The sequence below is a fragment of the Paralichthys olivaceus genome, chromosome 2 (genome assembly GCF_024713975.1).
Source record: "Paralichthys olivaceus isolate ysfri-2021 chromosome 2, ASM2471397v2, whole genome shotgun sequence".
NCBI classification, from domain to species: domain Eukaryota; kingdom Metazoa; phylum Chordata; class Actinopteri; order Pleuronectiformes; family Paralichthyidae; genus Paralichthys; species Paralichthys olivaceus.
The window spans coordinates 1,791,885-1,805,840 of NC_091094.1; the positions used below are offsets into that span (position 1 = coordinate 1,791,885).

General features: G+C 38.6%; 5 protein-coding genes across 5 annotated transcripts; all 5 read left to right on the plus strand.

Moving 5' to 3' along the window:
• Positions 1 to 865: 865 nt before the first annotated feature.
• On the plus strand, positions 866 to 2,536 carry LOC138406009 (odorant receptor 131-2-like). Its single transcript, XM_069517251.1, has 2 exons — positions 866 to 1,316; positions 1,474 to 2,536. Exons 1-2 carry the CDS (start codon positions 1,167 to 1,169, stop codon positions 2,239 to 2,241), a joined length of 918 nt encoding a protein of 305 aa, XP_069373352.1. The 5' UTR covers positions 866 to 1,166; the 3' UTR covers positions 2,242 to 2,536.
• A 1,824-nt stretch (positions 2,537 to 4,360) lies between these two features.
• On the plus strand, positions 4,361 to 6,654 carry LOC109643111 (odorant receptor 131-2-like). The gene is made up of 2 exons (XM_020108124.2): positions 4,361 to 4,632; positions 5,274 to 6,654. Exons 1-2 carry the CDS (start codon positions 4,483 to 4,485, stop codon positions 6,039 to 6,041), a joined length of 918 nt encoding a protein of 305 aa, XP_019963683.2. The 5' UTR covers positions 4,361 to 4,482; the 3' UTR covers positions 6,042 to 6,654.
• A 133-nt stretch (positions 6,655 to 6,787) lies between these two features.
• LOC109643112 (odorant receptor 131-2-like) lies at positions 6,788 to 8,814 on the plus strand. Its single transcript, XM_020108125.2, has 2 exons — positions 6,788 to 7,721; positions 7,857 to 8,814. The coding sequence occupies exons 1-2, from the start codon at positions 7,569 to 7,571 to the stop codon at positions 8,649 to 8,651; spliced, it is 948 nt and encodes a 315-aa protein (XP_019963684.2). The 5' UTR covers positions 6,788 to 7,568; the 3' UTR covers positions 8,652 to 8,814.
• A 1,171-nt stretch (positions 8,815 to 9,985) lies between these two features.
• On the plus strand, positions 9,986 to 10,712 carry LOC138406011 (odorant receptor 131-2-like). Its single transcript, XM_069517281.1, has one exon. The coding sequence runs from the start codon at positions 9,991 to 9,993 to the stop codon at positions 10,492 to 10,494; it is 504 nt and encodes a 167-aa protein (XP_069373382.1). The 5' UTR covers positions 9,986 to 9,990; the 3' UTR covers positions 10,495 to 10,712.
• Positions 10,713 to 11,528: 816 nt separating this feature from the next.
• Positions 11,529 to 13,483, plus strand: LOC138406012 (odorant receptor 131-2-like). Its single transcript, XM_069517287.1, has one exon. The coding sequence runs from the start codon at positions 12,022 to 12,024 to the stop codon at positions 13,102 to 13,104; it is 1,083 nt and encodes a 360-aa protein (XP_069373388.1). The 5' UTR covers positions 11,529 to 12,021; the 3' UTR covers positions 13,105 to 13,483.
• The last annotated feature ends 473 nt before the right edge of the window (positions 13,484 to 13,956 follow it).

The window sequence follows — 13,956 nt, forward strand, 5'->3', positions numbered from 1 at the left end:
CACACACACACACACACACACACACACACACACACACACACACACACACAGTCTGTAAACATGCATGGACTCGATTCCTTGGATGATTGCTGACCACACAACATAAAACCTCTGAGTTTCTCTGAAGCACCAGTGTTGGTGATTGTATGCAGACTGAGGTGAGCTCTGTTTCCTCTGTGCACTCATGTCACAGTGGAAATTAACGTATTTAAAGACTGAAACAATCATGTTTTTATTATATATTATTATAGAAAGTGTTAATGTAGATGCTGTTTAAAAAGAAAATATGATGTATTAATATATATGTATATATTATCTTTCAGGCTGATGCCCTGATCCTGATGTGAAGAGTCAACATATTTTTATTCCTATTAAGAAGAAATTAACTTTTCAACTTTTAATTTTCTAAAACACAACAGTTTCTTCAGCTGATAGTTTAAAGTTGAGACGCTTCTTTACAAACAGTTTTAAATGTTGGGTTATTTTTGCTTCCATGTTTTCTTTCAGACAAATGCAAGGGATGTGTTTATTTACACAATCTTTCCTCCATAGATTTTAAGTATAATAATAAGTATTTAATACTAAAAACTGTTGTTTGAGCTATTTCTGTTCTGGAAACTTATTTAAACTGTCACATTTAATTTCATAATGCATTTTTTATATGTTTAATCATAACACTTCAAAACAAAGTATACTTGTGTTCATATAAGTAACTGGTGAAGTTTCATTGTGAAAACCTGTTTGTTAGAATTTGATCTATTCATTGAAGATATTGATCGGTTGAATTTGGATAGGTGATTGTTTTACAAATATAAAGTAGAGTTCATCGTGATCCCATTTAAATAGCATGTAGTGTCTCTCTGACTCACTGTCAGGACTCCACAACACATCATAATGTGATTCTCTAACAGGTTATAATCAGGAGTTAAGTCAGGAAGCTTATATTGTATTAAAATATTTGATGAGTAATGTTTTTAGAATGTGCAGCACTTGTTTTTAAATAGAAATACATCCAACTTCAACTGTTTTCCTTAGTTTGAGAAACACGTTCTTTGCACTATGATTGTGACAGAAATATATTCTGTGAACGTCCTCGTCATCAACACAATATTATACAATTATCACTGTCATGTTTTCTCATTTATCAGATCTTCAGACTTCAAGACATGAACACGTCATCCACCAACGTGACCGTGGTCATCGAGTACAGAGACTCCTTCACTAAAGCTGTGACCAAGAACGTGATTGTTGTGGTTCTCAGCATCTCCATCAACTACATCAATGCAGGCCTCATTCACACCTTCTGCAAACACCAGGTGTGATAATCTTTTCACGTGTATGAATACAAATCATTGAACGATCCTCTGCAGCTCTGGTTGAAGGCATATTAAGATATTTTCATTCTGACTTTAAAATGATGATTTCAATTTAACTTCATAAAAACGTATTTAAAACCCATTTCATTCCCTCCAGATCTTCTACATGAATCCTCGCTACATCCTTTTCATTCACCTGGTCATCAGCGACATGATCCAAATGACGTTGACCGTCACCCTGTTCCTCATCAGTTACACCATCTACAAACTCAGCATCTCCGTCTGCTGCATCTTCGTCCTGATTGCTCTGTTCACCACAGAGAACACCCCTCTGAACCTGGCCTGCATGGCGGTCGAGTGCTACATCGCCATCTGCATCCCTCTTCGCCACGTGCAGATCTGCACCGTCAAGAGGACTCTGATGCTGATTGGTTTAATCTGGGCGACCAGCATGTTGTCAGTTCTTCCTGATCTTTTCATCACCTTGGCCACAGAGCCACTGGACTTCTTCAACTCCAAAGTGTTCTGTCTCAGAGAAACCGTGTTTCCAAATCCCCACATCCTCAAGAAAAGGGACATCACTTATATTATCTATCTAGTCATAGTTTGGGTCATAATCTTTTACACCTACTTCAGAATAATATTCACTGCTAAAGCAGCTAGCAAAGATGCTAAGAAGGCCAGAAACACAATCCTCCTCCATGGGTTTCAGGTGATGTTGTGTATGACCACATACGTAGGGCCACTGTTAAAACAAGCTCTCCTGCAATGGTTTCCTAAGAATTATACTGACTCCCTCTTTGCTACTTATGTCATAGTACAGATTCTGCCTCGCTCCATTAGTCCAATCATCTACGGCGTACGAGACAAAACTTTCAGGGGGTATCTGAAAAGGTATCTGCTGTGTGGACTGAGGCCACAGTGAGAATCGGGTCGTGGATGGTTTCACAAACAAGAATTACAGCCTCGCAGTTCTTCACCTCCAACCAGTCGAGTTGCAGTTTACATCCACATCCGTTTATACTCATGATATATGTAGTACAAACTTTAAAGAACTTAATAACAAGTATTTTATCACAATAAAAAGGTGTCGACCCACTGTGATGTCATCCATTTGTTTGAGAGCTGCTGTTCTGAAGTTTCACATTTTGTCCAACGACATCTTGTTTTGTTTTAGACCAGAGGTAACAAACACATACTGTGCTTTATTTATTTGAACATTCTAATCCATCCATCCATCCCACTATCTATCATGCTGTGTGGAAGGAAACTTAAATCTAGAGAGAAAGACCATAAACTCCTGCTGGGGGGATTTGAGGAAAAAACACCAAAATATTCAGAGGGGGATTAGCCTGACAGCTGACCAGTTAACACTCCGCCATATATAAAGTGTCTGGTGTGGTTGGTCTCAGGTCTGAGTACATTAACTGAGGTAAGTACCTGCTGTTCACTGACTGGTATCTGTGACTGATATTTCATCACCGGGGCATTGTTAAGACGGTTTGTTGCAGATGTGTCTTTTCACTTGCACACGCCTGTTTGTGTGTTTTTGTCTTGTGGTTTATTTCTTTATCGTTCTTTTTTTTTTTCTGTTGACAAATGTTGACACAGAATGATAAAAAAAAAAGAATGCTCTTATTTTGAAAGCTTTATAAAGGTTTGGAAAGTGCTGGAACAGTGAAACTACCATGATATTAATAACCAAATGAATTTGCCTTGTTTTTGCTCTTTGCATTATCTTTGTATTAATGCATGTGATCCTCCGGCTGCAGTGAGAACGGGTTGTTTACCTTTTACAGGATCCGTTGTGACTAATTCCTTCCAAGAACCTGCTTAAACATTCTACCTCTGTTCTACCTTTGTCTCTGTCTGTAGGTGAGATGTAATGAAATCTCATGGCTGATGATGGTTGTTTATCCAACAGTTTATATTCATAGTATAAGACTTAAAGGTTCAGTGTGTAGAAGTTTGTGATATCAAGTGTTGAAGTGTCATGTTGCAGCTGAACACCCCTCCCCTCCCCCTCTCCTTCTAAACATGAAAAAGAACCTGTGGCAGCTTCAGTCGTCATAAAACTCAAAAGGTTTTAGTTTGTCCAGTCTGGACTAATGTAAAAAACATGGTGGCCTCCGTAGAGAGGGTCCCCTCCATGTAAATATAAAGTATTTGAATATCAAGTATTTAAATATAAAGTATTTAAATATGAAGGACCTTTTCTGGGGTAAAGAAAACTACAATTCATATAATTTAGATGAAACAAACTAGTGAAAACATCATGAGGATTTTTCTACATTAAATTTCTGCCAATAGATCCTTTCACCTGAATCTTACACACTGGAGCTTTAAATTAGTCATAATTTTTACTGTTACATTACTTCGATAACCACATCTTGGAAAAAGCTTCATGTTGTGTAATATCCTGTTTTCTATTCTTTTTACATAAATATTTGGTTATTCATTAATCTGAACTTATCTGGATGTTCTGCAAATGTTTTGTCTTTATTGGTTTACAGAATCTGCTCTTTATGAAAACACCTCTAACAGATTCAACGGTAGTTTGATACCATGTCTGTGGAAATCTTGTGAGCCATTGTTCTCGGCATGCAGCGGCTAAGTTGCCCTCTCTGTATGTCTGCAGACTTTTGTATTGGTTTTTGAATATAAAAGCCTCCTTTGGCTGGTTCCTACCTACCAGTGTGTATGTGTGTCCTACATTTTCACTGAAATCATTGAGGAACATATTTAGAAAATGTTTACATGTTAATGCATCAGAGCTGGATTTTTGTCCATGACATTTATTTGCACATTGACTGACTATTGTGTTCATTCATTTGAAGGACAATTGTAAAAGTTATATTTATCAGTTGGTATTGTTTCTGTTTATTCATACTGCTCTCTCCATCAGTTCACTTTTAAAAAAGGTTTTGATCTCAGTGAGATTTTTACATGGTTTAACAAAAGGACATAGAATTATTGTATTCATGCATTTAATGACATTAGCTTTCATTAGCACACAAGTCTAAAATATGTTCTAATGACCTGGTTGTCAAAGCCTAATGACAAACGGGTTTAAAAAGAGGAAGATCCTCCTAAATTCAGAGTTACTTGCTGTAAATATTTACTTACAAATAATGAATGTTCATCTCTTCTTTTCAGACGTCAAGACATGAACTTGTCATCCACCAACGTGACCGTGTTTATTCAGTCCCGAGACTCCTTCACTAAAGCTGTGACCAAGAACGTGATTGTTGTGGTTCTCAGCATCTCCATCAACTACATCAATGCAGGCCTCATTCACACCTTCTGCAAACACCAGGTGTGATAATCTTTTCACGTGTATGAATACAAATCATTGAACGAATCCTCTGCAGCTCTGGTTGAAGGCATATTAAGACATTTTCATTTTAACTCTAAAATGATCTGGTAATTCTATCCCTTTTTTATAATGACACCCCAGAGACGTGTGCTGGTATAAAAAGAGAACAGATTGTCTGTTCTGCAGTTGGTTGCAGTAACGGTGACTGACAGTAGATTTTTACAGTGTAGATGTACAGCTACATTAATCTGGTGATTTCATTTTTCATTATGTTTGTGTAGCTACAATAGTAAATGAGAGAAAGATGGTGTCCCATTCTCTAAGTGCAATGGAACCTTTGTGAGAAAAAAGTCAAGGAACAATTTCAAAACTCCCGTTCAAGAATCATAAACTTGAAAAGAAAGAATGTGAAAGACTGTGAAAGATTGTGTGGTGGCAGCGGGTTGGGATCGAGGTGGCTGAGGAGATCTGTGGTTATGGCTTCTTAAATTAATGTACAAGTTTTGGACATTTGTGTTATTCCAAGTTTTTTTACGATAATAACAAAGTGCTGATACCAATATCAGTTAAGTATCTGACTCAGACTTCCAGAGTCTTCAAACTACATCCTCCTTCACGTGTTGTTTTCTCTCATCTTCCAGATCTTCTACATGAATCCTCGCTACATCCTATTCATTCACCTGGTCGTCAACGACATGATCCAAGTGACGTTGACCGTCACCCTGTTCCTCATCAGTTACACCATCTACAAACTCAATGTCTCCGTCTGCTGCATCTTTATCCTGATTGCTCTGTTCACCACAGAGAACACCCCTCTGAACCTGGCCTGCATGGTGGTCGAGTGCTACATCGCCATCTGCATCCCTCTTCGCCACGTGCAGATCTGCACCGTCAAGAGGACTCTGATGCTGATTGGTTTAATCTGGGCGACCAGCATGTTGTCAGTTCTTCCTGATCTTTTCATCACCTTGGCCACAGAGCCACTGGACTTCTTCAACTCCAAAGTGTTCTGTCTCAGAGAAACTGTCTTCCCAAGTGCACTCATTACCAAGAAGAGGGACATCACATACACAGTGTTTCTAGTCATAGTTTGGCTCATTATCTTTTATAGTTACTTCAGAATTCTGTTCACTGTAAAAACAGCGAGCAAAAAAAACAAGAAAGCCAGAAACACAATTCTCCTTCATGGATTCCAGCTGCTGCTTTGTATGACCACATATGTAGCCCCTCGGTTATTCAGTGTTTTGCTGCAATGGTTCCCTCAGACTTATACAGACTCTGTCTTTGCTTATTATATTATTGTGCAGATGCTGCCACGATCCATTAGTCCAATAATCTATGGCGTACGAGACAATACTTTCAGGGGGTATCTGAAGAGGTATCTGTTGTGTAGAGTTAGTATAAACTAACCAAGCATTCACATGACTGGCTCTTTGTTGAAAGCTTCAATCAAACATTCTTCTACACTTTTAAATCTAAACTGCTTTTCACACTATTCAGTGTTTCCAAATACACACAGGAACTGCAAGTCTGGTCAAGACATACTGAAGTCAAACTGGTCATTTTGTTAACTCTGCAAAGGAGATAATGTTTTAGCCCCTTTCTGTTTCTTGACTGTTTATTTAACGGATTTCCACAAAACGTGGTGAAAGGATGTAACAAGAAAGAACCGATTAAATCTTTGCACAGATCTGGACTCAAGGACAATTCCAGAAATGTTTATAGAGAATAATACATGGATCTCGATTAAGAAACTCAAAGGACTGATATCTACGAATGTGAGTAACGTGATGTGGCTTAATTGAAATTTAGTGGATTGTTGGGCTCAAGCTACTTCTAGCCAAGTAGGTTATGTTTTTCGTCTGCCTTAGTTTGTTTGTTAATTACCACAAAACGTGCTGGAAGGATGTGATATGAGTAAGGAAAGAACCCAATAAATATGAAATTGTAATTAATAAATTGTATTATTCTAAAGAAATAGTTCAGAGACTTGTAGAATCAATGCCAAGACATTAAAGCTGTTCTGATTACGCATTCTGCCTCAAAACTTTGACTGACACTGTCAACAAGCCACGTTCACTCATACACTCATGAATATTATGCCGTCATGCCTCATTCTGCAGAAGACAGTCCTGATATAAAGCCAACACTCAGCCCTCAGGCTTATTTCAGTTCTGGTGGAGGAGTATACGCAGGTGCACTGTTGGAGGTAGGGCAGTTTTTAATGTTATCACACTGTATCAGTGCAGTATCTTCATATCATGTTGTTTATAGTGCTGCAATTATTTTTAAATGTATGTGTGTATACTATTCAACAACAGGATTTGTTCTGCAACTATTTTCATCTCCAACATGAAGAGTGTGTCATTTAATTTCCAATATTTAGTAAAATCGAGAATGTTTATCAGTTTGAACAGACCTTTACAGATGTAGGTGTGTTCTAGATATTTTTAGGTTTGAATGGTTTCACTGTAAAAAAAAAAAAGAGAACAGATTCAGCTCTGCTGTTACAGAGCATGTTTCAGGAACAGGATCATTCCTTCTCTTTACGATCAGCTCACATCTGTCAGCGTAACATCTGGGATCTCTGCCTTTATTATTATCTATTATGTTTCTGCACTTATTATCCACTGGGGTTTTGTCCAGTTCTTATCATGCACACTTTATCTGTTTCTGGTGTATAAAATGTTAAATGCAAATCTTCAAACTTATTTACTGTGTTTTTATCCTGTATCTGGCCTTGCAGGTGTGTTTTTTAAAGTGCTATGTAAGATTTATTCTAATATCTGTAGATTATTACTTGAACGGTTGACAGATGTATTCCTTTTGTTTCTGGTACAAAGACAAATGTGTTAAAGCTTGAATTAACAGAACAAATCTGAACAAACACTTGTTCATTTTGTACATTAGTCTTGCAGGCTCCTGACATCGTCACCATGAATTCCTCCTCTTACAACATTAATGTGACGATACTGAGTTATCGAGAGTCTCAGGGCACAGCTGTGGCCAAAAACGTGCTCCTTCTGGCTCTTGGTCTGACCATCAACTACATCAATTGCACCCTGATTCACACCTTCAGAAAACACGAGGTCAGAATCCTTCTCAACGTGTTTGTCACCATAGTTATTAATATTTTCATGATCATTATTATCAGTGATTTCAGGTCGAAAGAGAAACAAACAGGGGAGAGTTTCTTTGACTTCTTTCTTCTTCTCCTCTTTCAGATACTTTACCTGAATCCTCGTTACATCTTATTCATCCACCTGGTGTTGAACGATATGATCCAGCTCACTATAACAATCAGCCTGTTTTTCATTAGTTACGTCTTCTACAAGATCCAAGCTACGCTCTGTTGCCTCATCATCACCCTTGCCGTCTTCACCACCCTCAACACGCCACTGAATTTAGCTGCCATGGCGGTGGAGTGCTACATCGCTATCTGTCTACCACTGCAACATGCTGAGTTCTGCAACATCAAAAGAACATGCATTGCCATCGGTTGGATTTGGGCCCTGAACATAGTTTCTGCTCTGTCAGATGTGTTTATCGTTCTGGCAACAGAGCCACTGCGTTTACGTTCTACTATTTTTTGTGAGAGAGATAACCTGTTCCGACACCCTATAATTTTAGAAAAGAGGGAGGTTTCCTATGTAATCTATCTGATCTGTGTTTGGTTGACTCTCCTCTACGCATACTTCAAGATCTTCTTGGCGGCTAAAGCTGCTAAAGAGAGTAAATCAGGGGATGGAGATGCAAAGAAGGCAAGTAAAACCATCCTGCTTCATGGCTTTCAGCTGATGCTGTGTATGCTGACCTATTTAGCCCATGTTATAAAGGATGCCCTGTTGTACTTGTCCCCCAAACATTTTGTACATGTAATGTTTGTTTCTTATATCATCATTCAGGTGTTACCCAGATTTATCAGTCCTATAGTGTATGGGCTACGAGACAAGACTTTCAGACAGCACCTGAAAAAGCACCTGATGTTTACACTGAGTTCAACCATCAAACCGTGGTGAAGTTCATGTCGCTGGACTAAAAGAACCAGACAGATTTTTCTGTGAATATGAGAATGATTCAATAACGATTCAGCATTCAACCATTCAACATATTCAACCATTCAACATTAAATTATTATTATCAAATTATTTGTCCTCCATCATTACTTCACATGGCTGCTTTTCCATCAGTACAATCAGTCACACAAATCTGAACTCATTTGTTATTTAGAATGTGCTTTTCAAAGTATTATAGACTATAACTGTTGTGTGTGCTGTGCAAAATAAGGTTTTCAATTCAGAAATCAAACTCTGCTCCTCTGCTCTTTTCTAATCCCTCAAATGTAGAACTGATCTTTATAAAAACAGCTGAGTTCATATTTAGGGTCCTGGATCACATTTCGAAGATGTCGGATCATGAATCCTGATCTTTCCGATCGCTTGAACCCTGATGTCCTGGCCTTACACGACTCGTCTCACTGAACACTGCGCGCAAAAACTGTTCTTCCAATGTGTTTAAATATGTATCTCATAAACTCCAGAGCAAATAAAATAAACACAAAGTAACCTGCTCCATGTGTCCTCATAACTTCTGAATGTGTTGGTGTTTATCTTTAACGTGTAAAGCGAGCTCAGGTCAGGTGGGAGTGTAAGACCGGCCTCAGGGTCATACATGTGTCTATAACGTGTGTGTCTGCCCTGATCTGAAGCAGCCACAGCAATAACTTTACAGCACTGGGCCTCTGCAGTGTCCTGGCGTCGAGGAAATACAGTCGTTATCAGAAATGTCACATTGCAGCACCACTGCAGACACGCAGCACAAACGCTGCCTGTGTGAACAGCAGAGACACTCGCTGCCTAACGAAATGCGGGATAATAATCAGACGCCGTAATCGTAATTCGAAATTCCATTAATCGCCCAACTGTCATAACGAGGGATGACATCATCACAGTGAAACATTGTCACTTAACAAATTCAAATTCTAAAAATATTGATCAGGTTTAAACTGGTATCAGTAATTGAACTTGTTGTCTGTCCTTCTAGGTTTTTTTTTAAATACACACAACATGAACACACAATAATAATCCCAAGTGTCATCTATAAACCATCTATATAAAGTCCTGACATCAGCAGCTGCAGCAGATGTTTACCAGGTGTTGATGTGCGACATCCTACTGGGTATGATCAGTCTTTCTCATTGTTATAGCACTGAACTGCTTCTGCGTGAACCAATCATCAATAACTCATCATATCATTGCTGCATGTATGTATGTATGTATGTATGTTGTTATTATGTGCGATGTGCTTTTTTCAGTTATTTACTTTGTTTAGATTCATTATTGTGGGATTTTCCTGAAGATGAACAGATTTTTAATCTGGGCGACCAGCATGTTGTCAGTTCTTCCTGATCTTTTCATCACCTTGGCCACAGAGCCACTGGACTTCTTCAACTCCAAAGTGTTCTGTCTCAGAGAAACTGTCTTCCCAAGTGCACTCATTACCAAGAAGAGGGACATCACATACACAGTGTTTCTAGTCATAGTTTGGCTCATTATCTTTTATAGTTACTTCAGAATTCTGTTCACTGTAAAAACAGCGAGCAAAAAAAACAAGAAAGCCAGAAACACAATTCTCCTTCATGGATTCCAGCTGCTGCTTTGTATGACCACATATGTAGCCCCTCGGTTATTCAGTGTTTTGCTGCAATGGTTCCCTCAGACTTATACAGACTCTGTCTTTGCTTATTATATTATTGTGCAGATGCTGCCACGATCCATTAGTCCAATAATCTATGGCGTACGAGACAATACTTTCAGGGGGTATCTGAAGAGGTATCTGTTGTGTAGAGTTAGTATAAACTAACCAAGCATTCACATGACTGGCTCTTTGTTGAAAGCTTCAATCAAACATTCTTCTACACTTTTAAATCTAAACTGCTTTTCACACTATTCAGTGTTTCCAAATACACACAGGAACTGCAAGTCTGGTCAAGACATACTGAAGTCAAACTGGTCATTTTGTTAACTCTGCAAAGGAGATAATGTTTTAGCCCCTTTCTGTTTCTTGACTGTTTATTTAACGGATTTCCACAAAACGTGGTGAAAGGATGTAACAAGAAAGAACCGATTAAATCTTTGCAACGATCTGGACTCAAGGACAATTCCAGAAATGTTTATAGAGAATAATACATGGATCTCGATTAAGAAACTCAAAGGACTGATATCTACGAATGTGAGTAACGTGATGTTGCTTAATTGAAATTTAGGGGATTGTTGGGCTCAAGCTACTTCTAGCAAAGTAGGTTATGTTTTTCGTCTGCCTTAGTTTGTTTGTTAATTACCACAAAACGTGCTGGAAGGATGTGATATGAGTAAGGAAAGAACCCAATAAATATGAAATTGTAATTAATAAATTGTATTATTCTAAAGAAAGAGTTCAGAGACTTGTAGAATCAATGCCAAGACATTAAAGCTGTTCTGATTACGCATTCTGCCTCAAAACTTTGACTGACACTGTCAACAAGCCACGTTCACTCATACACTCATGAATATTATGCCGTCATGCCTCATTCTGCAGAAGACAGTCCTGATATAAAGCCAACACTCAGCCCTCAGGCTTATTTCAGTTCTGGTGGAGGAGTATACGCAGGTGCACTGTTGGAGGTAGGGCAGTTTTTAATGTTATCACACTGTATCAGTGCAGTATCTTCATATCATGTTGTTTATAGTGCTGCAATTATTTTTAAATGTATGTGTGTATACTATTCAACAACAGGATTTGTTCTGCAACTATTTTCATCTCCAACATGAAGAGTGTGTCATTTAATTTCAAATATTTAGTAAAATCGAGAATGTTTATCAGTTTGAACAGACCTTTACAGATGTAGGTGTGTTCTAGATATTTTTAGGTTTGAATGGTTTCACTGTAAAAAAAAAAAAGAGAACAGATTCAGCTCTGCTGTTACAGAGCATGTTTCAGGAACAGGATCATTCCTTCTCTTTACGATCAGCTCACATCTGTCAGCGTAACATCTGGGATCTCTGCCTTTATTATTATCTATTATGTTTCTGCACTTATTATCCACTGGGGTTTTGTCCAGTTCTTATCATGCACACTTTATCTGTTTCTGGTGTATAAAATGTTAAATGCAAATCTTCAAACTTATTTACTGTGTTTTTATCCTGTATCTGGCCTTGCAGGTGTGTTTTTTAAAGTGCTATGTAAGATTTATTCTAATATCTGTAGATTATTACTTGAACGGTTGACAGATGTATTCCTTTTGTTTCTGGTACAAAGACAAATGTGTTAAAGCTTGAATTAACAGAACAAATCTGAACAAACACTTGTTCATTTTGTACATTAGTCTTGCAGGCTCCTGACATCGTCACCATGAATTCCTCCTCTTACAACATTAATGTGACGATACTGAGTTATCGAGAGTCTCAGGGCACAGCTGTGGCCAAAAACGTGCTCCTTCTGGCTCTTGGTCTGACCATCAACTACATCAATTGCACCCTGATTCACACCTTCAGAAAACACGAGGTCAGAATCCTTCTCAACGTGTTTGTCACCATAGTTATTAATATTTTCATGATCATTATTATCAGTGATTTCAGGTCGAAAGAGAAACAAACAGGGGAGAGTTTCTTTGACTTTTTTCTTCTTCTCCTCTTTCAGATACTTTACCTGAATCCTCGTTACATCTTATTCATCCACCTGGTGTTGAACGATATGATCCAGCTCACTATAACAATCAGCCTGTTTTTCATTAGTTACGTCTTCTACAAGATCCAAGCTACGCTCTGTTGCCTCATCATCACCCTTGCCGTCTTCACCACCCTCAACACGCCACTGAATTTAGCTGCCATGGCGGTGGAGTGCTACATCGCTATCTGTCTACCACTGCAACATGCTGAGTTCTGCACCATCAAAAGAACATGCATTGCCATCGGTTGGATTTGGGCCCTGAACATAGTTTCTGCTCTGTCAGATGTGTTTATCGTTCTGGCAACAGAGCCACTGCGTTTACGTTCTACTATTTTTTGTGAGAGGAAGAACCTGTTCCGACACCCTATAAGTTTAAAAAAGAGGGAGGTTTCCTATGTAATCTATCTGATCTGTGTTTGGTTGACTCTCCTCTACGCATACTTCAAGATCTTCTTGGCGGCTAAAGCTGCTAAAGAGAGTAAATCAGGGGATGGAGATGCAAAGAAGGCAAGTAAAACCATCCTGCTTCATGGCTTTCAGCTGATGCTGTGTATGCTGACCTATTTAGCCCATGTTATAAAGGATGCCCTGTTGTACTTGTCCCCCAAACATTTTGTACATGTAATGTTTGTTTCTTATATCATCATTCAGGTGTTACCCAGATTTATCAGTCCTATAGTGTATGGGCTACGAGACAAGACTTTCAGACAGCACCTGAAAAAGCACCTGATGTTTACACTGAGTTCAACCATCAAACCGTGGTGAAGTTCATGTCGCTGGACTAAAAGAACCAGACAGATTTTTCTGTGAATATGAGAATGATTCAATAACGATTCAGCATTCAACCATTCAACATATTCAACCATTCAACATTAAATTATTATTATCAAATTATTTGTCCTCCATCATTACTTCACATGGCTGCTTTTCCATCAGTACAATCAGTCACACAAATCTGAACTCATTTGTTATTTAGAATGTGCTTTTCAAAGTATTATAGACTGTAACTGTTGTGTGTGCTGTGCAAAATAAGGTTTTCAATTCAGAAATCAAACTCTGCTCCTCTGCTCTTTTCTAATCCCTCAAATGTAGAACTGATCTTTATAAAAACAGCTGAGTTCATATTTAGGGTCCTGGATCACATTTCGAAGATGTCGGATCATGAATCCTGATCTTTCCGGTCGCTTGAACCCTGATGTCCTGGCCATACACGACTCGTCTCACTGAACACTGCGCGCAAAAACTGTTCTTCCAATGTGTTTAAATATGTATCTCATAAACTCTAGAGCAAATAAAATAAACACAAAGTAACCTGCTCCATGTGTCCTCATAACTTCTGAATGTGTTGGTGTTTATCTTTAACGTGTAAAGCGAGCTCAGGTCAGGTGGGAGTGTAAGACCGGCCTCAGGGTCATACATGTGTCTATAACGTGTGTCTGCCCTGATCTGAAGCAGCCACAGCAATAACTTTACAGCACTGGGCCTCTGCAGTGTCCTGGTGTCGAGGAAATACAGTCGTTATCAGAAATGTCACATTGCAGCACCACTGCAGACACGCAGCACAAACGCTGCCTGTGTGAACAGCAGAGACACTCGCTGCCTAACGAAATGCGGGAT

Coding starts and splice junctions, on each gene's coding strand:
- LOC138406009 (XM_069517251.1), top strand. CDS start 1,167: ATGAACACGTCATCCACCAACGTGACCGTGGTCATCGAGTACAGAGAC. Junction 1,317..1,473: donor ACACCTTCTGCAAACACCAG/GTGTGATAATCT, acceptor CATTCCCTCCAG/ATCTTCTACATGAATCCTCG.
- LOC109643111 (XM_020108124.2), top strand. CDS start 4,483: ATGAACTTGTCATCCACCAACGTGACCGTGTTTATTCAGTCCCGAGAC. Junction 4,633..5,273: donor ACACCTTCTGCAAACACCAG/GTGTGATAATCT, acceptor CTCATCTTCCAG/ATCTTCTACATGAATCCTCG.
- LOC109643112 (XM_020108125.2), top strand. CDS start 7,569: ATGAATTCCTCCTCTTACAACATTAATGTGACGATACTGAGTTATCGA. Junction 7,722..7,856: donor ACACCTTCAGAAAACACGAG/GTCAGAATCCTT, acceptor CTCCTCTTTCAG/ATACTTTACCTGAATCCTCG.
- LOC138406011 (XM_069517281.1), top strand. CDS start 9,991: ATGAACAGATTTTTAATCTGGGCGACCAGCATGTTGTCAGTTCTTCCT.
- LOC138406012 (XM_069517287.1), top strand. CDS start 12,022: ATGAATTCCTCCTCTTACAACATTAATGTGACGATACTGAGTTATCGA.